This window comes from Echinops telfairi, unplaced genomic scaffold (assembly GCF_000313985.2).
Source record: "Echinops telfairi isolate 266 unplaced genomic scaffold, ASM31398v2 ScPeMD7_70;HRSCAF=299, whole genome shotgun sequence".
NCBI lineage: Eukaryota > Metazoa > Chordata > Mammalia > Afrosoricida > Tenrecidae > Echinops > Echinops telfairi.
Genome location: NW_022103968.1, coordinates 32,375,479 through 32,398,394, shown reverse-complemented (window position 1 = coordinate 32,398,394; position 22,916 = coordinate 32,375,479). Strand labels below are relative to the sequence as shown.

General features: G+C 52.2%; 1 protein-coding gene across 1 annotated transcript in view; it reads right to left on the bottom strand.

The window, feature by feature from the left end:
* Positions 1 to 7,210: 7,210 nt before the first annotated feature.
* Positions 7,211 to 22,916, bottom strand: part of TLL2 (tolloid like 2) — a 169,162-nt gene continuing 153,456 nt past the window's right edge. Inside the window, exons 17-23 of the mRNA XM_013004185.2 lie at positions 22,170 to 22,330; positions 21,339 to 21,519; positions 19,842 to 19,967; positions 14,613 to 14,740; positions 12,200 to 12,413; positions 10,135 to 10,385; positions 7,211 to 8,636 (exon numbers count right to left, since the gene is read on the bottom strand). Of these exons, the coding sequence (XP_012859639.1) occupies positions 8,502 to 8,636; positions 10,135 to 10,385; positions 12,200 to 12,413; positions 14,613 to 14,740; positions 19,842 to 19,967; positions 21,339 to 21,519; positions 22,170 to 22,330 (1,196 nt within the window). The 3' untranslated portion in view covers positions 7,211 to 8,501. The remainder of the gene's footprint in view (positions 8,637 to 10,134; positions 10,386 to 12,199; positions 12,414 to 14,612; positions 14,741 to 19,841; positions 19,968 to 21,338; positions 21,520 to 22,169; positions 22,331 to 22,916) is intronic.

Sequence of the window (22,916 nt, the reverse complement as noted above, 5' to 3'; positions counted from 1 at the left end):
AAAGAGTAGAATAAAACTGATTCCTGAGTCTAGGACTTAACCAACAGAGAGGATGGAGGTATCCTGTATTCAATATGAGAGAACCAAGGTGAAGCCTGGGAATCCAGAGCTCTGTTGGGGCGACCTTAAACTTGAACCACCATGAGCTATCCAAGTCCTTGTGCCAAGTCAGTCTTTGGATAGAAGGGGTGTGGGGGCTGAACGTGTATGTCTGGAAGTGGTTGTTGACCTGTCGATGGCTTTCAAGTGGCAGGAGTTCATGAGCAAGTAGGCAGAAGAGAGGCCAGAGGCTCGTAGAGATGGGGGGGCTGGTGGATCTTTAGGGCCTTGAGAGAAGCGGTAGAGGTGAGCAAGGGAAGGGAATTCCGGGAAGTGGAAGGTCACAGAAATGTTCCAAGCATTGGGGAGTGGCGGATTATGTCAACGCTGCTGTGAAGTCAGAGAAGTCATCGGGTCCCCAATATGAGGGTCGCTAATGATCTTGACAAGAGGGGATTCACAGCACCATGGAGGAAACAGGATTGCTTTTCATGCAGGGGCGTTTCTATCCTGTCGACACCCTCGAATCACCAGAGCGCTTAGCAAAGATCTCGCTGCCTGAACATCACCTGCAGAGATTCTGATTTAATCAAGCGCAGATTCTCAGGTGCGTCTGATGAACCGGAAGATGTTAGAACGGCTGCTCTATTCACTCACTGCTCCATAAAGATTTACAGACTCAGAAACACAGAGGAGCAGTTCTACTCTGTCCTGTGGGGTCGCAGTGACTCGGAATCCATTCACGAGCACTGAGTGGGGTTTGGCTCGTGTGGATGCTTCCAGTGATCAACAACCTTCCCTCTGATGGACACATTATCCGCTCCAAGAATCTTTCACCTTTTCACCAAGTGGTGCTCGGGCGCTCTGTAACAATGGTCCTCGGGTCATAAACAGCTGACGAGACTCTGAATGAAGAGGAGTTAGGGGTTGGCTGTGGTGGTGCTTATAAAATGGATGGGGGGGGTGGTGCGGGGTACCAAGGAATCGAGTTTCTGGACAGAGCTAGGTTGTTCCTAGAATTCAATAGCAGGGACTCTTGTCATGTCTTCCCAGGAAAATGCTCTTAATCTTTTTGCCCCTCGGGTCAAGATTCAGATTTCAGAAAGCACATCTGATCAGCGGGACACAACCAATGGCCATGCCCCAATCCCACCCCAAGGGGAGTCCTGCACACGGAATCTGAGCCCTGCTGCCAAAAGGAGAGAGGATGGGTAAAATCAGTGAGCTTGCCTCCTCTGGAAGCAGCAGCCCCGAGAACCACCTCGTTAGAAGTTATGTAAGGAACGCCTTGAGTGAATGGGAGCTCGGGACCTCCGGCTTTGAGGCTCTCTGATCATTTTTCTTTTGCCGTCATTTACGTTTGCACAAGTTCAATCGCCCCGATGCTTTGCTAGACAAAAGGCTGGACGTTCCAAATGATGTTGTTGTCTGGGGCCATGGACTCAGTTCCCACTCAGAGCCGCCCTGGGCACCGCAGAATTAAACACCCAGCCCTGCACCAGCCACCCCATTGGTGTGTTTGAGACCACGCTTTCTGCCCCGGCGTCAGCGTCCGTCCACTTGTCAAGGATCTTCGTCTTTTGTTCTTGCTGTCCTGCTACTTTACCAAGCATGACGTCCCTTCTCCAAGTGATAGGTGGCCTTATTCTGCTTTTCTGGAAATCTAACCAAAATGTCAGCAAAGAAGTAGGAGATTTCATCAACAGATGAATCCTGGTCATCTCTCTAGAGGTAAGTGTCACGTATGGGCATCACTAGAGTGGTCCACCCACTATGTTCAGCTCCTCTTGTTCTGGCGTCACAAGTGGACTATGTGTTAGAGTTGCCGTATGCTTGCTTTGGCCTTGAAGCAGGAGGAGCTAGGATCTGTCACTTCTAGGCAGGGTCTCAAGAGCGAGTGTGTGGTCTGTCACCCTCTGTTCCTCTGCCATCAAAACCTACACTGCTCCAGACGGTGGCTGGTGCACCAGCCTGAGTGCTGCCGGAGGAGGGCAGGCCAGAGCTCCCAGACAGCCAGAAATGGACGTGACATGTGAACAAGAAATACGTTTCTTATTGTTTCAAGCCTCTGAGATGTGGGCCTCCTTTGTTCTTGCAGCACAAGGCAGTCTATACTGACTGATACACCAAAGGCTCGCACCCTGGTCTGAGTATTTTCTGCTGCCTTTTCAGTTGAAGTTCTCCTGCTTTATTTTGTCACTGTTGTGGTTGAATTGTATGATTTTCTGTACATGAGATGCAGGATAGATAAATCTGTGGAGACAGGAGCCGGGTGAATGATTACCTGGGGACCCGGCGGGGAGATGAAGGCAATGGAGCGCTTACAACAAGCATGAGAAAGAAGGTGTTCTGTATGGATTGTGGTGATGAACATACAACTCTTCGAAAGACGACAGAATGATTAAATGACATGTGGATTATATACCAATAACACTATTTTTTTCTTAAAAAAAAAAAAAAGAACTCAAATTCTCCCAACCCTAGGACTCTTCCTTTAGGTCCAGAAGGGGAAATGCACCTCGGTGAGGTAGGTGGGTGGTAGGTGGATGGATGGATAGATGAAGAATAGATATACATGGGTAACAAAACAAAGTCCAAACCTGTTGAGTCTGTTCTAACTCAGAGACACTATAGGACAGAGTAGAGCAGCTCCCCTGAGCTTCCAGGGCTGCAGCACTGATGGAAGCAGACTGCCACCTCGGTTTTCCTGTCAGAATGTCTTGTGGATTTGAACTGCTGACCTTTTGGTCTGCAGCTAGGCACGGTTAGCCACTGCACCACCAGGGCTCCTTAGATCGATAGACCTAGGTTGTAGACAGATATAAAAGAGGGACTGCTTCAAAAGATCAGGAGTCAAAAAACCTGGAGAGTCTGCGTGTATATAAATAATTGCATGTATTAAAGGACTATGTATTAAGACTCATCTGATTTTTTTGTCACAACATAGTCCCATATTGGCCTTCACAGACATAAAGCACACAACTCCAAAGATGCCCGAAAGCTTCTTCATCGTGAGTCCTGATTATACATAGTCATTGTCCTCACATTAGAAATCACCTAGAACATTTAGAGCCCCATCAGGAAACAGATGATATGCCTGATTTATTACTGTGGTAGTTACATGATCTGTGGTCAATTTGAGACTTAAGAGTGAATGGGGTGGAGTTTAGCCTGTCAATCAGGTCACAGCTTGATGACCTCATTTGGAGCCACTACAGAGATAAATAGCTCGCTGGAGGTGGGACACTCAGACACTCCCTGGGAGACATGCTTACTGACAAGATGGAGCCCTGGAGCTGAAGGAGCCATGTGGAGACCCCTGCCAGCATTGAGATGCTTCCGCCACCACTGGACCCACGGTTTTCCATCCACTGGCCTCTGATCTTCCTGCATTCGGTGTCATTGCATGTGTTGTGGGAGTCTGAAGAGGAATTTACACATTGGTACCGGACATAAGGGCTAATCTCGGATTTATGGGCTTGATCTGGACTGGGCTGGGATGTTTTCTCAATATTCAATTGCTCTTTTACATAAAACTCTTTTTTATACACATGTGTATGTCTATGAACTTCTTTCTCTAGCCTACCCATACTAACATAACTATATTTGAGGAGGGTGTACTGCAGGGGCTGTTTGTAAATGTCCTTTTAAGAGATAGAACAGTGATATAGTTAAAGTTTATTGTGCCAACCTGGCCAATAAACACATGTGGGGTTAATTGAGGGGCAGCGAGATAAATGGCTCAGTGAGCCTTGCCTTTCTAGTTCTCAGGTCTCTTGCTTTCTGAAGGTCGGACCAGGGAGTAGCTGCCTTAGCCAGTTCCCTGCTTCAGTTTGCAAGGCTCACTTCCTGCAGGACATCCCCGAGGAGAAACAGTATGGACTTACACCGATGGAGCCCTGGGTGCTGGAGCAGCCGTGTGGAGACCCCTGCCAGTGCTGAGATGCTTACACACTCACTGACTCAGCTTTCCTCCTGCAGTCGGCCTCACTGCGTCTGTTTTGTGAGATGGAGGAGGACTTTGTGGACTGGTGTCATTGGACATGTGGGCTTGGGCAGCACTGGGTCGGGATGTTTTCTTGATGTGCACTTAATCTTTTGCTAAAATTCTCTCTTATACATGAGTTTCTGTGGATTTGTTTCTCTAAAGCACCCAAACTAACCCAAGCAGGATCCCAGGATGAAACCAGTGTGGGCCATTGCCCCTCACAGGCCTGAATGGGCAAGCCGAGGACACGGCGTCCAGACCTGGAGAGAAAGCACACCCTAGAGTGCATGCCCCTCTCTCACGGCAGCTATCACACCGCCGGGTGGCGAAGGCTGGGAAGGGAAACTGAGGCACACGCTCACTGACATCAGGTTGATGCGAACTCACAGCGACCCCACAGGACGGGGTAGACCTGTCCCTGTGGGTTTCTGAGACTGTCACTCTTTACGGGAGTAGAAAGCCCCTCTTTCTCCCGAGGAGCTGCTGGTGGTTTCGAAGTGCCGACCTCAGTCCGCACTGAGGGCTCCCTATTCTACGTCCCGCTTACCAGCTGCAGCCGTCCCGCTGGTCGCCAGAGCCAGCTTGTTTGGCACAAGGAGTGGGCGGCTTGGAGAGCCAGTTTTAGCTTGGCTCGTGATCTTCTGAATGAACGATATCCTGAAGCCAGGCACTGGGACAATCACTGGAAAGTGGAAGGCCAGAGAGAAGGCTACCCTTTACGTCTTCTCTAGATTCTCGAAGTATTGCCCAGAGGACCAATCTTGGCTGGACGCCTGACGTAAAACCAAGACACATCCATAAATCCACTTTCTTTAATGAGATGATCTTTCTAGACAAGACACATGTTAACTCCTGTCCGCTGGCTTTTTGAAAATGACACCATTTCATAAAATTTAAAATTATACAAAATAAAAAACATCCATGTCTTTGTAGATACACACTTTCAACCGTTCATTTTCCGTTTCAAATGTCACATTTAATGTTTTCACCACTGTACTTCAAATCTACGTTGTACAAAGTGACCGGTGAGTGTTCCATGGTCATTGGACCACCTCTAAGAGTTTATCTTTCTCACCAGGGTCTTCTTGGGGTCTTCTGATCCTAAGCACGTTTCTCAGTCACGTGAATCGAAATGCTTCAGTCAGGGACACCTCTCTGAAAACATCAGCGGAAGTCAAGGAACACAAAGAGAATAAGGGACGCCTTAAATTATCTGCGAGTTATTAAATGGACCAGATTACTAGCCAACGCCACTATAAATTTGCTAGTGAGTGGGTGGGTGTTCATTGTTTAAACAGGTTGAGCAACTCACCAATGGTGTGGAAATTTTACTTTAGAAGAACTGGTCTAACGGTGAACCAGTGGGCAGCCTCATTTCCCCCGGAGAGACTCTGCTGGCCAAAATGGATAGCCAGCCCTGACCTTGCACCTGGGACCCAAGTTCTAGATTTGCTAGACTAGATTGCACTAGGACTGGACTGAAATGGAGTCCCCAAATAGATCATCAGTTCTTTCTCCACTAATTCCCTGACCTGAGACTAATCCTGGAGCCTGGTGAGATCCCCCTGGCCTGGCACCCACTTGAAGGACTGTCACCTGGAGCGAGGGTCTCTAGCGCCTGCTTGCAGGCGGGCTGACAGGAAGGTTACCGAGCCAAGGCAGAGGGCTTGGGTCTTTCTGCTAGCTGCCTTTCTCTGGTCAAGCCAGCCTTGTGCATTTTTGTTTGTCTGTTTGTTTTTGTTTTCTGGAACCACGTGGCTCTTGCGTGAATCCCAGTGAGCGTGTTCTCCCAGCGGAACAGCTGGCCCAGCCCCAGCTGAAACAGAGCTGCTCTTTGGGGGAATGCATCACTCACAGCAGCGCTCAGTAAAGGTTTTCACAAACGCCCATTGTTTGCCATGGGCCGTATGTCGATGATGGTGGGAGCTGTGTGGTTTTGAAAATGCTCACACTGCAGAGGGAAGAAGCAGTGCCAGGGTCTCACAAGGTGGCGGGGGCCAGGCAGGGCAGACTCTGCCTGGGCAGAAAACCAACCAACAAACTCGTTGCTGCCAACTCCACGTGAAATCACGGCGACCGCGCGTGTCACCATAGAACTGTGTGTGGTGGTGGGGGTTTTACAACAACTGATTTTTTGGAAGTAGATCACCAGCCCTTTCTTCCGAGGTGCCCCTGTGTGGATTCTAACTTAGCACCTTTGGGTTAGTCTTTTCCTCTTATGCCACCCTTCTGAAAGGACTACACCCCAGAATGTTCGTGTCCTTGGAGAGCTGTGAACCCTAAGAATGACCTTTGGCCTCCAGATCTCAGTCTCAGCTTTGACAGGTAAAGTGAGGGGGTAAAAGAACTCCAGAAAAAGCCCAGAATCACAGAGCTGGAATCCCCTGGGAGAGCGAGGGGAGATCTGAACCCAGGGACAAGCTGCTCTGCTGGCAGGGTCAGCCCCGTCTTGGGCACGAGGACACCGGTGGGACCTCGGCCCGTGACCCACGAAGCCCAAAAGAGAGCTCGGTGGGGCGGGACAGAGACTGTGTGCTGGCACGTGGGGCATGACAGGCACGCTACGTGTGGCCAGCGGGTCGGCATTTTTCATGTTGATTAAGGCTTTGATAGCTGATCCTTTACATACATACATATAGACAGACAGAACTTTTAATAATACTTTGCTTTTGCTTATGCATTTTCTCATACATTTCTTCTACCTTGGGATTCCTCTTTTTACTCCCCGCCATGATGTTACGTAGGCATACTCCTCCAGGGGGCAGCTTCTAATTTAAAAGTGTGTGTATGTGTGTGTGTGTGTGTGTGTGTGTGTGTGTGTGTGCGTTTATATACGTCCCTTAGCCTATGTTTACTAGGATGGTGATTCATCCCACAGAGGAAGCCGGTGCTGAGGAGCTGGGCCGAGAAAACCATTCTCATGTGCTGTTTAGTGTTGAACACCAATTGAACAGGGCTGACGTTATATAAACATTATTTAAACGTGATCCCAACATAAATAGTCTTTTAAAGCTAACACACCACAGCTTTTAGCTCATAATGCCCATAGACACCTTAATGAAATGCCATTCAAAACCACCCGCTGCTTAAATTGGGCCTTGAGGTTCCAAAATTACGTAAACGTCATCCTCTGCGGTCCTCTAGAACAAGTGCCGGGGGGTGGGGGGTGGGGGGGTGGGGGTTTCAGTTTCCATCAAAGACCAGCTCGTGGCAGCGGCGTTGCAAGCGCACCCTTTAACCTGTGGCTGGACTACAGGAAGCACGTTGCACACAGTCTTGAGTCTCGCGTGACTTATGAGTAACCAGTTTTCCACAGTTCATCCTGTTGAGGGGCCTGAGCTGGCTCGCCATGCTTGCTCGTCTCTGTACATCTTGCAAATGCCGTTTGTGTGGCTGGCTGTCAAGGAGTCAAGGTTGGCCAAGAAAGTGCCGCCTGAGCTGAAGGAAGAAAGGTTGCACGCCCCTGGGATCCCCCGCAGAGGTGGTGACCTCTTCTACGGGCCAACGAAGAGAAGCTAAAATGTTTTCCTCCAAGCAAACTCAGGGCCCTTGGCAGCAGCAATAGCCCCGCTGGAAATCAGGGTGGGTGTCTTTACAAGTGCCCGAGGCAACTGCTATTGGCTGGTGCCAGCGTGATGACTGTCCATTCATCGAGACCCTTGGTGTGACCAAGTAGAACGAACTGCCCGTGAGGTTAGAATCTTCATGGGAGCAGACTGCCCCGTCCTCCTTCTGTGGAGTCACCGGGTGGGTTCAAACCGCCAAGCTTTCCATTAGCAGTTGAACCTGAGCCGTTCTTTGCCCGTCAGGTGCCGAAGCCCCACACGAGCAAAGGAGAGCCCACGGCACAGCGGATGCTCAAGGTCTTCTGACTTCCCGGCCATGATCTGTTGGTACTTGGAGCGCCCTCTGGGCCCCTTACCCCAGTGCTGTTCGTAGGGCTCGCGTCCACCCCACGTGTCCACGTTCCTGGCAGAGAACGAAGGGGGACACCCTCACTGTGAGAAACAACTCCTCCACACGCAAGCTTTGATCCTCGTTGCCCAGTGTGGAGCGCAGAGTACGTGGGTCTCCGAGACACAGCCACACCACCTGGCACTGACAGAACTGTTTCCAGAAATAGAGGAATGACCGAGTAGAGTGCCCACCTTCTCCATCACAGGAGTAAGGGGCAAGGAGCCTGGCTAAGCGTGGGCAGAGCTTGAGGGTTCAAGTGACTTCAAACTTAATCCCCCTAAAGGCCCATGCTCCCCACCGCAGCAGCAAGGATAAAGGGAACGTTTCTGTCTTCGTGGTTGGCCGGGTGTCCTTATGGATGCTCACCCAAGTAGCTACCTTTAAGACTGGTTTCTTTGAGTTTGCCAAGCAAACACACACACAAACACACAAACGCTGTACATTGTGGTAGAGCGGATTCACAAGGTGCTTTGAGAAAGAAACATTCTCAGCCGTGGGTCTTTCGGGAACGTCACCGTCATTTCCTCATGTGCAGGGCATCCTGGAACTTGGTGCTGGTGTATCGAGCATGGAAGCCTTTCTTGTTGATGGTGTCGTCCGTGTGGAATCGAATCATCAGGGAATCCCCTGCGGAGTAGATTTCTTCCAGTGGCTGAGGAGAGAAAGGAAGCCCAGGGAAGGGTCAGTCAGCTGGATGCACTTGGAATTGACACCAGGACCTGGCTAGTGCTACCACAAGGCCTCGCAGGGGATGGGAGCTCTGGGGGGCATCAGACCCAGCTCCTTTTCAAAGGAAACCAAGGTCACCTCTATTCCAGAGCGCTCTCCGTGCCCTGGCCTCCCCAAGACAGTCCTAGACACATAACTCCTACACAAGCTACGATTTAGGGAGCTCAAAGGCGGGTCACGCACCACCCGGAAGTACTTTCAGATCGTATGTACGTTTTGCAACAGCTTCATAAGACAGGCACTATCTCCAGTGCATGCTTGAGGAAACTGAGGCCCCAGTTCACACAGGCAGGCAGGCCCAAGCTTAGGTCTTTCTGAGACGAGAGTGCGGACCATGAGTCACCCGGCCCTATGGTCCCTTGGTGAGGGTTCTCCAAAGAAAGCAGAGACCAAGACCATTGATTTGGACAAAACTGGGATGAAACCACTCAACTTGTCAGAAAGGTTTGGCCAGGTGGTCTAAGCACGGGAGCCAGGCTCCAAGGCGATGGTCCAACAGGTAACAGTTGCCCCCCACGCCCCGGGCCTCCCACACACCTCACTGCTCCCAGGGACCCTCTCTCATGGAGTCCCAGGCTTGAAAGAGTCTATCTGTCAAAGGCACCGCAATGGTTAAGTCACATTTATTGTCCTCTCTTTTGGGGGTGTGAGGGGAGATGAAGGGAAATGATTCAAAGACATCCGAAGATAAATACCAACTCGAGTTTCTGTTGAGTGTAAGACGACCAGTGACTCCAGATCGATTAGGCAAAAGTCTCAAACCAAACCGCAAACTCGCTGCCTCCGAGTCGGGGTCGACTCAGAGCGACCCTATAGGACGGAGGGAAACTGCCCCGTGGGTCTCCAAGGCTGTGCATTTTTACAGGAGCACACAGCCTCATCGTTCTCCCAAAAAGTGGCTGCTGGTTTCAAACTGAGGACCTCGTGGTTAGCAACCCACTACACCACCAGGGCTCCATACCATAAGGCCGTGGTTGGTCATTTCCAGGGGCATTGGGTTCTGTTTAAAGTGAGAATTATGAATATATGGAATCTGCAAAAGCATTTTTAAGCGTAAATATCAAATAAAAATGTGAAGGAAAACACACACCCCCACACAGAAACACAGACAGACAGACAGATACACACACCCCCACACACAGAAACACAGACAGACAGACAGACAGATACACACATACACACATACACACACACACACACACAACCTTGACACAATTGAGGAGCACGTCCTAAAACGCAAGATGCTTTTACAAGACTACCTCAGCCCAGGCCTCCCTGGGTGTCCCCGACTACCTCCCACTGACCTCATCCTCCAGCCTCCAGAAGGGGGCTCCCGGCTGTGGCCAGCAGGGGTAAGCTGACCCTCCGGGTGCAGGGCCTTGCTGCACCCTGTGCCGGCCTGCCTGCCGCGGGGGACTTACCCAGGAGCCACAGAAGCGGCCGAGCCTGGGCGCGGTGCTGTCGTAGCCGTCGTAGGCTTCCATGTAGTCGTATCCGCAGTCGGCCTCCTCCTCCACGTCGAAGGTCTGGAAGACGAACTCCACGCCATAGCCGTCCTCCGCCACGATGACCCAGTCACAGCGGGCCTGGCTCGGGTAGTTGCTGTCTCCAAACTGGGCGTGGGAGTAGAGCTCCTTGGTCTGCACCTCAGCCTTCAGCCTGCCCCCGCACTCTGGAGAGAGAGAGAGGTGCACCAAGAGCCCAGGCAACCCCCACCCACCCACAGGCCCGCCCATGCGCTCTCTCTTCACAGCTACCATGCAGGGGCGGGCGGGGGGCGCGTCTTCAGTCGAGCTGTGGTGTGTGCCTTGCAGAAGAATTCAACCAAGGCTCATCACTCCATCTTACAGAGGAGTAAACTGAGGTCCTGGCTCCAAGGTCAGAGTTCATGAGGGGATTCAAATGGACCCTTCAGGTTTAAATGAATTCAAATTATTTCCATCCTGGATCAAATCAGGTCTCCAGGGCCATTTGATCATACTACTGAGGGGAAAAAGTATATATGGGCTGTTTTCCCTCTCTCCGATCAGGAACACTGGTTGCGTAGTAGTTACCAGTTGGGCTGTGATCCAAAAGGTCCATGGTTCGAAACCACCAGCCATCAGCCGGAGAAAGACTCAGACACTCACAGGGGCAGCTCTACCCTGTTGCCACCGACGCGATGGGAGTGCACTTGGAGTGTTTGAGAATTATGGAGCCTGGAGGCCAGTGAGCCGTTTGTGTGATAGGTCACAGGGCTGTGGCTGTGTCCTGACCAACCACTTTAAGGCATGCAGACCCTGGCGTCATCTGGGGCGGGCTCAAACCTGCCAGACAGACACGCTGTGCTTTGTCATCGTTGCCAACAGAGGGCGCCAAAACACCACACACCTGAAGCTAAACTCCAAAACCTCGGAATCCACCTGACTGGTTCCTGCACCTGGGAGTCCTGACTGTGAGCCTCACCTGGGAGTCCTGACTGTGAGCCTCACAGGGGATCAGTGCCTCAGACGGGCTTTATAGCCTTGACTTCTGGGTTGACCTTCACTGGCTAGGGGCCTACGTTTCCCCCTGTGTGAGCCACTTGAGGCCAAAACCCAAGCCCACAGCTGTTGAGTGGATTAAGATAGGAGTGGATTAAGATAGGAGTTGATTAAGATAGGAGTGGCGAGGAGTCAGAACTGGCTAGGGGTAGTGGGTGAGAGGATCAAGTGGCGAGACTTTAAAGGGTTCCCGAGGGTGTCCAGCTTGACAGAAGTAAACGGCCTCGTCTTTGTCCCGCAGGTCACACAGGGTAAGTGTGTGCGTGGAACGGGTCATTAGAAAGCAACAACGAACCCCGGAAGCCAAGACCCCCACGGCCTTCCTTCCACGTGCCCCAGGCCCCCTGGTGTGGATTCTATGGGAAGCCCAAGCCTTCCCACTCCCAGGCCCAGGGCCCTGCCCAGCCTGGCCCAGAGACCTCCAACTCTCAGCTCGGTTGGTCTGGCTCGAAATTAGGGAGGAAAAAAAGTTTTAAGGAAAAAAGAAATCAGTGATATCAACAAAGGACTTCCATGTTGTTCATTAAGGACCTTAAAGGGAAATAGCCCTTTTCCTGACAGAGGGAAGCCCAACCAGTTAATGAACAGCCCGGGACCGGACCATGGTGCCCCTCCCCAGGCTTGCTTTGTGATGGGGAGGAGGTGCCTGGTCAGGTGCCTGCTTCCATTTAGAAGGGACATTTGCTCATGCTCTGCCCTCCTCTCGCCACCAGCCACAAACCAAACTCTCTGTCAGTGAGTTGATTCTGACACAGCGTGACCGACCCCTGTGTGCTTCTGGGCATACAAAGCCTCCTCTTTCACCCACAAAGCAGTTGGTGGGTTTGAACTGCCAACCTTGTGGTTAGCAGCCTAACTTGTCACCCACGACTTGCCCTGCCGGGGCCACCATCCCACCCCAGTGAGTGGCCCCGGCACCTGTACCTGTGCCGTGGCACCTGTACCTGTGCCGTGGCACCTGTACCTGTGCTGTGCGCTGCCTGGAAGCCTTTTCTCTGCACGGAGGCGTCGGAGTGAAACCTGAGGAGGAGGCTGTTACTTGAAGCCACCACGGGGGCGGGTTTCTTGCTTCCACAGAAACGGCCGAGGATGGGGGCCAGGCTGTCGGGGCCATCATAGATTTCCAGGTGGTCGTAGGCACATTCCTGGTGCTGCTCTATCTCAAAGTCGTGAAACGTCTGAGGAGGGGAACGCACAAAGGAAGGCACGGGTCTGAGACTCAGTGGGGCGGGGCGTCTTCTCTAAGGACCCACAGAGGCAGGTGGACACGGAAACTCGGCTACCCGGGCTGCTGTCGGGGAAGCAGGCAAGCCGCCACGCCGCGTGGGTGCCGGAGGAGGATGGGCTGGGCAAGTGAACACTTGGGCCCGTGACCTAACAAGCAGAGAGGGAAGTCGCAGGAGGGGTTCACATCTCAAAAGAGGAGGCTGGGGTGCCAGGCGGGGCAGGAGAGGGAGACAGGATGTGTTTTCAGAGGAATGACACCCACTCTTCAAGAAGCATCGTTCAGCACCCCACTGAGGAAGGGAGCATGGGTCAAGGAGACAGGGGTGGGAAAGGGGCTGGGGGTTGATCATGAAGTGGGAGGAGGGGCCCCGCGGTCTGTGTAAAGCCGTGGGGGAGACACGCTGGGTCAGGGAGGCAGGGTGCTGCCCAAGGGCCTGATGACACCCCGCCACTGTCTCCAAGCCATTAAAGCACCAGCTTCTTGAGGAGAAGTACTCCAGGCAAGAGACGGCCGTCCAGTTTCCAGCTGCAATCAGCTCGTGGTGCGGGAGGCTCAGATCTATTTGAAGTCTGGGCGCATGCTGGCCGGCCTGATCGACTGACAGTGTTTGCTCTTCAGTGTGATGAAATGCGTCCCAAGAACTGGGCGGGCTGGAGGGAGGGTGGGGTGGGGGGGTACAGACTTGCGACAGGACCGATGGCCCTTGGACAGAAACGTGGCTTCCAGCTGTGCATGCACAGTGCCTGTGCCCAGCATCATCCCCTCACTGGCACTAAACTCCTACTGCCATGCAAACATTTCCCAGCCGAGGGCAGTCTGGAGGGACGCAGCCACTCTCCCGTGGATTCCTGGGTTTTCAAAGCCGTACATCTTGACCGGAGCCGAAGGTGAGTCCTTCTTCTTTAACTCACCGACTGACCCAGGAGCACTGCCCTCGAAAGCCTTGGATCCAACAGGTACAGCCCGGTGACGACGAGGCGCTGGGTCATGGAGGACTCTGGGGGCAGCCAGCTTTGGCTCGTGAGAGCGCGTGAGCACCTTGTAGGGGTCAGGGGCCCTGCCTCCTTCACCAGTCCTGGGCCCCAGACCTGGCACAGCGCCTTCACCAACAGCTGGGCTCTAGCCCTGTCCCCCTCCCACACCCAGCTCCCACCTGCCTCTTCACCACAGTTTGTGGTTCAAGGCCCTCACAAGCCCTGGGGGCTTCCTTCTTCAGCATCATTTCCCCGTTCCTTCATCTCCATTCCCCGGCACCTTGAGCACGTCATTCATAGGGGCCCACGGAGGAGGTGCGCCTCTCCAGAGGCAGAGGGACGCACTGCTGAAAGCACTGGTCCCTCTGTCTGGAGGACCACAGCGCCTCTGGCGGTCAAGAGGGGCTGTTTTACCCTGCCGGCTCAGGGATGCGTTCTTGCCTTACAGGTAGCTGAGCCCAGCAGTGAGTGGAGCACAGGTCATTCGCATGCACGGAACTTTACAGAAAGGCTAGGGGCACTTTTTCTGTCTTTCTTTTAACTCCAGAGAAAACGAGCAGAGAGGCTTTCCTCTCCTCTCATGAATGTCTCAGAATGCAAGTAGTAAGGATGGTACATAATGAGACCTCATTTGAGCAAGAAGGAGAGAGCGTTCCTCTCGTGAGTGTGCATGCATGATGGGCTCACACGGGGACAGGGTCTAGAAGGATTCACAAGACAATATGCAAAGGAGTGGTTTCTAGAGCAGGTTTTTTTTGTGGGAGGCGGTGTCTAGGGACTTTGATTTCCACATTCCAAACTTGTATACTGGTGGGGTTTTTTTTAACCTTCAAAAAGTACTGCTTTTAGAAATCTTGAAAAATGAACAGCACCAGGACTGAAGGTCTGTGTGGGAGGTGTCCCTCCTCCAGCCCCCACCCAACGCTGGCGCCCCTGTGAGCAGGTGCACCCTGAGCTTTCCTCACGGGCCACACGGGTGCTGGGGACTTGGGTGTGCACGCTCCCTCCTCCGCGTCCACACAACAACCTCGGGACACAGGCTTTATCGTGTATCACATGCCCGTTCTCCAGATCATCACACTGAGACCCCAGTGTCCGGGTAACTTCCCCGAGCCTCAGAGCTGGGCTGTGGCAGAGCGGGGACCTGAACCCACGACAGCCTGCTGAGGACTCACGAGTTTCACTCGGTGGCCTGCCGTCGAAGAGATGTTCCAGGCGCACTCCTTCCGGCTGGGGTATTTGTCCGGCCAGTTGGGGCTCGCCAGCGTCCCCTCGGCACTGCCGATCTTGTGCTCGCAGCCAGCTAGGGGCAAAAGAGACCAACACACAGCAGGAGAAACCAGTCATTTGCCGGCCACCCCAAGGACACCTTTGGATGGGAGAAGGGAGTCTCCCTCACCCGTCTCTCTTATTTGTCATCACGGTCACTAGCAAAGGTGGGGAAAGGGTCAGCCTGAATCAGGTGTCCCCTGGCTCAGAGATTTGCTGATTGATTTGAATAACTCTTGCTGCCTTCCTCACAGTGGCTCAGGAATCGGGCCACGTGTCTTCCTGTGGTGATCAGTATAGACACAGGACTCACGGGCCAGAACACAGGCCCTGGGGTCCAACAGACCTGGGTTCAAATTCTGGTCCCACCAACTATCGGTTCTTATTTAAGCCCTATTGGTGTATGCTGTTGAATCCATTCCCATTCACGGTGATCAGATACGACGGAGTCAAGGAGCCCGGTGCGGCAGTGTCAGCAGTTCAAGCCTACCAGGAGAAAGATGAGGTTGTCTGCTCACGTAAGGTTTTCCAAGTCTCAGGTTCGAGTCTGTCCTATAGGAGAGCTCTAAGACTGAGTCAACTCTGTGGCAGTGGGTTTGGGTCTGTATTTGTAGCAGCAGCACCATACTGCCAAATGCTTGGCAGAGGCCAGGCACACAGAAAGGGCTGGGTTAACTAATGCTGAATCACGAAGATCTCCATTGGTAAACCGGCCACCTCTTTTAGCTTTACCAAGCAGCTTCATCTTGTTCTCAGCACAGTGCAATAAGCAAAGAGTGAACTCATAGTATGGTGGCCGATAGCATAGTCCTGTGGTAAGCATATGGCAAGTCATCTCTTATTTAAGTCTTACCATTTCCAAATAATAATACATGTTTGGAGTGAGTTAAGTGGCTTGCTGGTAAGTGGTAGAGCCAGGATCCGAACCCAGAAAGCCTGGGGTGCTGACGAGGTAGCTCTTCCTCATCCCACAACCATCTCCAGCTCACCTCTGCAGCTCAGGTTAGGGCACAAAAGGTGGCAGACAAGGGGGCCAGTGGAAGGCACAGGCTTCAAACAGGCTCCACGAGGCCAGCTCCTGCTCCTGCCCCATGCTGTGTCCGCCGAGCGGCCAGGCAGACAGTGGGTGCCCACAGGGCCAACGGCTCAGCTCCTGGAACCCTTGCCTTTATTCCCCCAGCCCCTTCCCTCAGGGAACCCACACGGTGGCTGCCACTGTCGATTGGCAGAACCGCGGTGGAAGTGATCTCCCTGTTGGTCATTTTTGTTTTGTTTGTTTAAATGTATCCTCTCTCCCATCACAGGAAGGAAGCCCAAGGGCTTGACAATGAGTTGATCAATTTCAGAATGAAAATGTTTTTTGCTACCACTTTGTCCACTTCTTCCACTCCCCTCCCACCCAGGCCTGTGACCATCCAGGCCTCTGACCACTCGCTCAGGGCCGTGCACTAGGGCTTGGGCATTCAGGGAACAGGAGGCAGGGGGAGCAGGATGCACCTGCTTCTGGGGTCTTAGTTAATCCTTAATATTCCAGGTGGGCCTGGCCAGGCTCGGCAGCTCCTCGGTCAAATCTCCTAACTCCCAAGTGTTTATGCTCGAGAGGGGGAATGGTGTTCACAACTCCCCTGACCTTTGCCTTCCTTTAAAGGGCCCCATGGCTGAGTCCAAGGCCTGGCGGCCTGAGCGGTTGTCAAAGGTGCCAGAATGCCTGCACTGAGCAAGGTAACAACAGAAGGAAAGCATTTTGCCAAAGGGCTGGCTCCTCAAAGCCATCTGGGTCCTAAAGAACCTCCTCATAGAGAGGGAGCGGGGAGCAGCCTTTCTCCCTAAGTCCTGTTTTCTCAGTAAGACCTGCATATGGCAACTAACGTTAGAACATAAACAGATGGTGTGCACGAAAATGCCAGGTGCTTCCAAAAACACTGTCAGTGCTGACTCATAGCAACCCGACAGGACAGGGTAGACTGTCCCTGTGCGTTTCCAAGACTGTAACTCTTGACGGGAGTAGAAAGCCCCATCTTTCTCCTGAGGAGCAGAGTGGTTTCGAACTGCTGACCTTGAGGCAGATCACCCTAGGCCACAGCTCTGAAACACTTCCGGACCTTCTCTCACAAAAAAAGTTTAACCCTTTCAAAATGGTTTTCTGCTTTGAATTGCTTTTTCTAGGAATCATGTGTTTTCGGTAATGGAAAGCATTTTGAATGCCATGAAACTTTTCTTTTTTTAAGGTAATAGGGATTTTAATGGTGAGTCATGTACATCCTGAAGGTCTCTGGGGTTGGGCTTGGTGGGATAAGGCCCATTTCTTCAGCTGTGCGCAGTTATGCAGGCTCCCACCAGATGGCAGTAAGCACTCAAAGTGCTTCCCACTACGCCCCAGAGGCACTGCCTACGGTATCTGCCGGCTCTGTATTCATGGCTCTAATCAGCCGTGGAATAAAAATATTCAGGGATGTTTCACCAGTTCATCGGCTTTCTTCAAGGTTGCATAGTAAGTATCAAAGTTTATTTGCCTGCTGGTGGTAAAACCCTGTGGCATCGAGTTGATGCCGACTTTCAGCGGCTCCATCTACGGTTTCCAAGGTTTGTAAATCTTTACAGACGAGACAGCCTTGTCTTTCTCCTGCGCCACCAAGGCTCGAAACACCTTATAGCACAGAAGGACACAGGGGGGCAGTATGCTGAGTTGAAATTAGTCAATTGCAAAAGGACAAATATTGCCTGGTTGTAAAAAAGTCAAGAAAATATGTTTAAACGAGGGCTCAAGTAGAAAGAAAGTATTTTGAAAATGATGATGGCAACAAATGTACAAATATGCTTGACACGATGGATGGATGGTGATAAGACCTGTACAAGCCCCCAATAAAATGATTTTTTAAAAATACGTTTAAGTTAAAAGAAACCTGATGGTTACCACAGGTAGGAGACAAAGAGAGAGAGGGGAAGTCATGTGATTGAGCACAAATTCTTACATTTATTTGACTCACTGCTTCCTTTCGTGGGTGAGTGGGGGGGTAATTATTCACCCCACCCCCACCCTGGGCAATGAAAACCTTTTGTACTATAGTCCATAGTAGTTACCTGCTTTTGCAGGCCCCCAGGATCATTCCAGCAACCCCTTTTTTTCAGTATCACCTTTTGGGGGGAAAACACTGCACTCATAGGTAGACAAGTGTTAAGCTGGGTAAAAGGAAAGGGAACATACCACAAGAGGGAAGTTGGCCCAAAGCAGTTGGAGGCATGAAAAGATAATGGTGTGTGTGTGTGTGTGTGTGCAAGAGTTGAAGGCAGCAGAGGCAAATCCTGCTGTCTACACAACCCTGCAAGAATGGTTTCTGCGAGTAACGGTCTACATGCTTGGGCAGACACAGGCTGGGCAGGCATGGAAGGAGAGTGGCAGTAAGCCCAGGGACATATAAAGCTTTGATAAGGGATATGTGTCTTTAATTTACTTTTGCTGTAAATATATCCACAAGTGTGGTGGAGCATGCCCAGGGCAGTTATGAAAATTATTTACACATCACCAAACACTTGAGAGAATGGGTCTCTGGGCACGGGGTCTTAGGACTGCAAAGTCAATTGGCCTAACATACTTCACACGGACAATGCTCCATATCCTACTTTGCTGACTAGCAACATGGATCTTACAAGTTTGTGAGCAGCCACTTAAGATGCAGCTATGTGTCTCTTCCCATCTGGAAGAAAGAAGAAGGGTGAAAATCCAAAGACATGTGCAAAGACTTAGTCCAACAGGCCCCTGGGATCATCCGTGTCACAACCCCGAGACCAGAAGGACTAGCTGGTGCCGGCTCCCATGACCAACTGCTCTGGAAAGGGTCCCTACAAAGGTCCCGAATTGAGTGGGAGAAAATGAGAAACGAAACCCCCAATCATGAAAGAGATCCAGCTCACTGGTCGGACAGAGCATGGTTGAACCCCAGAAACAATGGCCCTTAGACACCCTCCAGGTCTAAAACTTTAGTTACCCCCCATCTTAGAATAACCGGCCATTCAAGATCAAAGGGGCAGCATTTCCCAAAGACTGGGTACAGACGGTCAGAGAGGAGGAGGGATGGAAACAAGAAACACCGGGAGGAACTAGGGTGGACCGTGGTACAGGTTGGGGATTGCAACAATGAGCTGAAACTAAACCTGTAACCTTGCTTCATGTAAAAGTAATGAGGTGCTCTGTAAATCCAGTACATGATTAAAAGGCTGGTTTTTTCCTAATATTCAGGGGGAAGGAATAAGTGGACAAAGCAATCCCTTAAAGGCACATGCTATTTGCCTAACATTTACATTGTACTAGGAGTAAAGTCAGTCAGGTGATGATTTAAAGTATAGGGGAGGATGTGCGCGGTTATACACAACACACACACACACACACACACACACACACACACACACACACACGCACACCGGCCAAACAAAAACAAAACCAACCGATAGCCATTGAGTTGATTTCGATGCATAGAGACCCTATGGGGTTTCTGAGGCTGCAAAATCTTTACGGGAGCAGACAGCCTCATCTGTTTCCAGCACAGGGGCTGGTGGCTTTGAACTCTCAACCTTGTGGTTAGTGGTCCAACGCTTACCTGATGGCGCCACAGAGCTCCTTTGTAGGCAAATACTATATCATTTTATTTAAGAGACTTGACATTTATGAGTTGAGGTATCTGTGGGGCTCCTGAACCAATGAGATACCAAGGGAATGCTGTGTCTATCCCCCAAGTCAGGAAAGGATTGAGAAGGGGTGTATTTTTAAGAGCAGCAGAGCAGGCTCAGCAAAGTGCAGTCACTTGCCCAAGGACACACACCTAGTAAGTGACAGGAGCGAGGCTGGAAACCGGGAGGGGGAGGGGGGCCCCTGATTCGGGGCGGGGGCTGATTCTGAAGCCGCACTCATCAGCAAGTATCTGGAGGCCCCCAGCTGCCTCCTGGACCAGCGCACCGCCCTGGTGCCGCTGCTGAGCCTCAATGGGGTCCCTTCACCGGGCCATCTCCGCGCAAGGCCAGGCCTGCACCTCAGGGCTCCAGGACTCAACGAAGGACCCCTCTCTCGCCCTCCCCCCCATACGCATGCACACTCGGGTGGCCCACATTCGCCCCTCCCCGCGGGGGGGACGCAGCCTGACCTTCTTTGCAGTCGAGCCCGTTGTCGTGCAGCCGGTAGCCATTCCTGCACCGGCACAGGTAGCTGCCGAACGTGTTGACGCACTCGTGCTGGCAGCCGCCGTTGTCTTTGGCACACTCGTCCCTGTCTGGGGATCAGCAGAGTCAATTCAGAAGAAATGCCCGCCAGGAAAGGCCCCCACTCCCGACCTCCGCCCGCCCAGAGCCTCTGGAGCCCCCCGGATAGCTGGGCTGTGTTCCTTCACCACAGGGGAGGGAAGCCGCACAGCCACCTAGTTTGTGGGGGATTCCCGTAGACCTGGTGTGTCTTGGTTTCTCCACATCCTAAGGCATTTAAATGTCTATATCTTCTCCTGCCCGGTCTCCTCCCCCAGTAAGGAGCTCCTGGAAAGGCACTAAGTTCAGACCCGCTGCCATGAGCGGTTCTGAATCCTAGCTACTCTGCAGAACAAAGCAGAACTGGCCCTGTGGGTTTCCAGGGCTGTGACTCTTCTGGGGAGCAGAAAGCCACTCTTTCCCCCACGAAGTGGCTGGTGGGTTCGAACTGCTGATCTGTGGTCAGCAGTCTGTCGTGTAACCCAGGACGTCACCAGGGCTCGGGCTAATAGTCTCTCAAAAACTCCTACCCTCAAGTTGATGCTGGCTCATAGTGACCCTATAGGACAGGGTAGAATTGTCCTGGTGAATTTCCAAGACTGTAACTCTTTGTGGGAGTAGAAAGCCTTGTCTTTCGTGGCTGGTAGTTTCGAACTGCTGACCTTTCGGATAGCAGTAACCACTGTGCCACCCAACATGTAACCACTATGCCACCAGGCTAATACCACTACTAAGAATAGTCAAATTAACAAATATATATATCTAGATATATTATACTTTTTGGAATACTTACTTTACAATGGGCTGGGCATTGCCCCCAAGGACGTTCTATACGTTACATTAATTCTCACACAACCTTAGGAGGTAGGCACATGCACCCATTTGACAGGCCGGGTAACTAACTGCTGCTGAGAACAGCTAATATGGCCAAGGTTCCTGTGGGAGGAGGTGGTTGGTCTGTGTGGCTCAGAGGCTCTGAGTCCAGTGGCAGGTGGCTCTGTAAGCACGAGGACACAGAGGCAGCGAAGATGGCCGTGTGAAGTGAAGACAGACACGGAGTGACCGTGGAGTGATGCAGCCAGAAGCCAAGGAATGCTGAGTTACCAAGAGATACCAAGAGCCAGAGAAGGCAAGGCGGGCATCTTCCCTAGAGCCTTCAGAGGGAGCGTGGCCCTGCCCACACCTTGATTTTGGATGTGTGGCCTCAGAAGCGTGAGAGAATACAATTCTGCGGCTCAAATACACAACAGCAGCTCACCGCCAAGATAACAAAATCCCGAGCAAATGGGTCAAGGTGGATACAGTCTGTGTGGGGGCGTCAAGGCAGACAGGAGCTAGCAGGTACCCCAAGGCTGGGGGCCTGTGGTCCCCTGTGCCATGGCCTCGTCTCCAAACCCCCATACCTGAGAAGAAGTGAGCCCTGAAGCCGTGTTTGGACACAGTGTTGTCGGACTTGAACTCCACGCGCATGTTGTTGCTCTGGGAGGTGATGACCTCGGGCTTCTCCGAGCCGCAGAACTTGCCATGCAGCCTGGAGTCGGGGGTCAGGCCACTTCGGACCTCCACAAAGTCGTACTTACAGACCTGTGGCGGGTGAGGGGTGGTGTTGGGAAAGGACCTGGTGCCCCTGTGTCCCCCACCAGACTAGCTGTGTACTGCAGCATCCCCTCCTGGGAGGTCTAGCCTCTCAAGTGATGAGAGTCACAGGAGGCTATGGGTCCTTACAAGAACCCTAAAGCTTGATCTCGGTGGGGAGCATGAAGAACAGCTTGTGTGCTGTGCAGAGGGGGGAAATCCCTCCAACTCAAGGGGCAAGCAGGGCCTAGACCTACAGCTGCCTTGGCCTCACATCCTGGGGAGTCTGATGACCCTGTCCAAGGAAGGGAGCAGGCTGTTTAGATCATCCTTGCCCCAGCTGAACCTCTGCCCCTCTCTTTCTTGGCTGCACCAATGCCCAGTCATCCCAGGTCCTAGCTCCTCCTCTCCTGCTCGGATGTTACCTGGGCTAATCGGTGATCTGAGAGCCAAGGAGCTCTGTCTGCAGAGAAAGTGCAGCTGATTGCACTATGTGAAACGCTGCCCCATGTTCTTTCTGCTCGGCTGTGAGCAGCTCTGATCTCAGGAGCTCCTGTTCTAGTCGAAGCCAGCTCCCTGCTGGTTGCTGACCTCACCAGGCCCCGTGCTCTGAGCCCCCAGCTCAACACAGTCCCCAGAGAGAGAGTGAAGAAACGTACATCATTGCCTTCCAACTCAAACACTTCGAACTGCAGGGAGATCCGGTACTGAACTGGAGCCACCACCTGCCAGACACAGTTTTTGTTTGTGGGATACTCCTTCGGCCACCCGGGGCTGGTGATGGTGCCGTTCAGCTTGGTAATGAAACCGCCACAGGCCACTGCAGGGACGGACAAAAACAAGGTTCGCTTGGCTTGAGCTCCAGGTCGCTGCAGTTCCCCTCCAAGCAGCCATCCACCCTGCTGTTCCATAAGAATACTTTTTTTTAAATGTGAAGACAATCCGAACTGATTACTTCCATGGCTCGCCCTCTGCACCCCCGCCACCCACCCTCCCCCCAACTAAATTGTTTCAACTGAGGATTGCAGGGGAAGACATTGGGGACAACTTTCTATCGCTTTCATAACTGTCGACAAGGCATTGGTGGTTACCTGTCACCTAGGGGCACCGTGGGGGGCCCACATGCATGGACCAGAAGGGAGGTAGAAACGTTTGCGTTCAGCTGTGCCACACACCTAGTTTGCATAAACAAGCAGACCCATCCAGGCGGACAAGGAAAGTAAGCCGTCAGTCAGGGCACTGGGACTAGCTCGTCACTCCCAACATGCCCGCAGTTTTCTCTTCTTCTTCAAACTCACGATTCATTCCAAAGAAGCGACGACTGTACCGGACTCACAGCCTCACCTATCCTAAGACCAGACGTGCCCAGCGACCACAAATGACCATTCAGATCAGGGACGCAATAG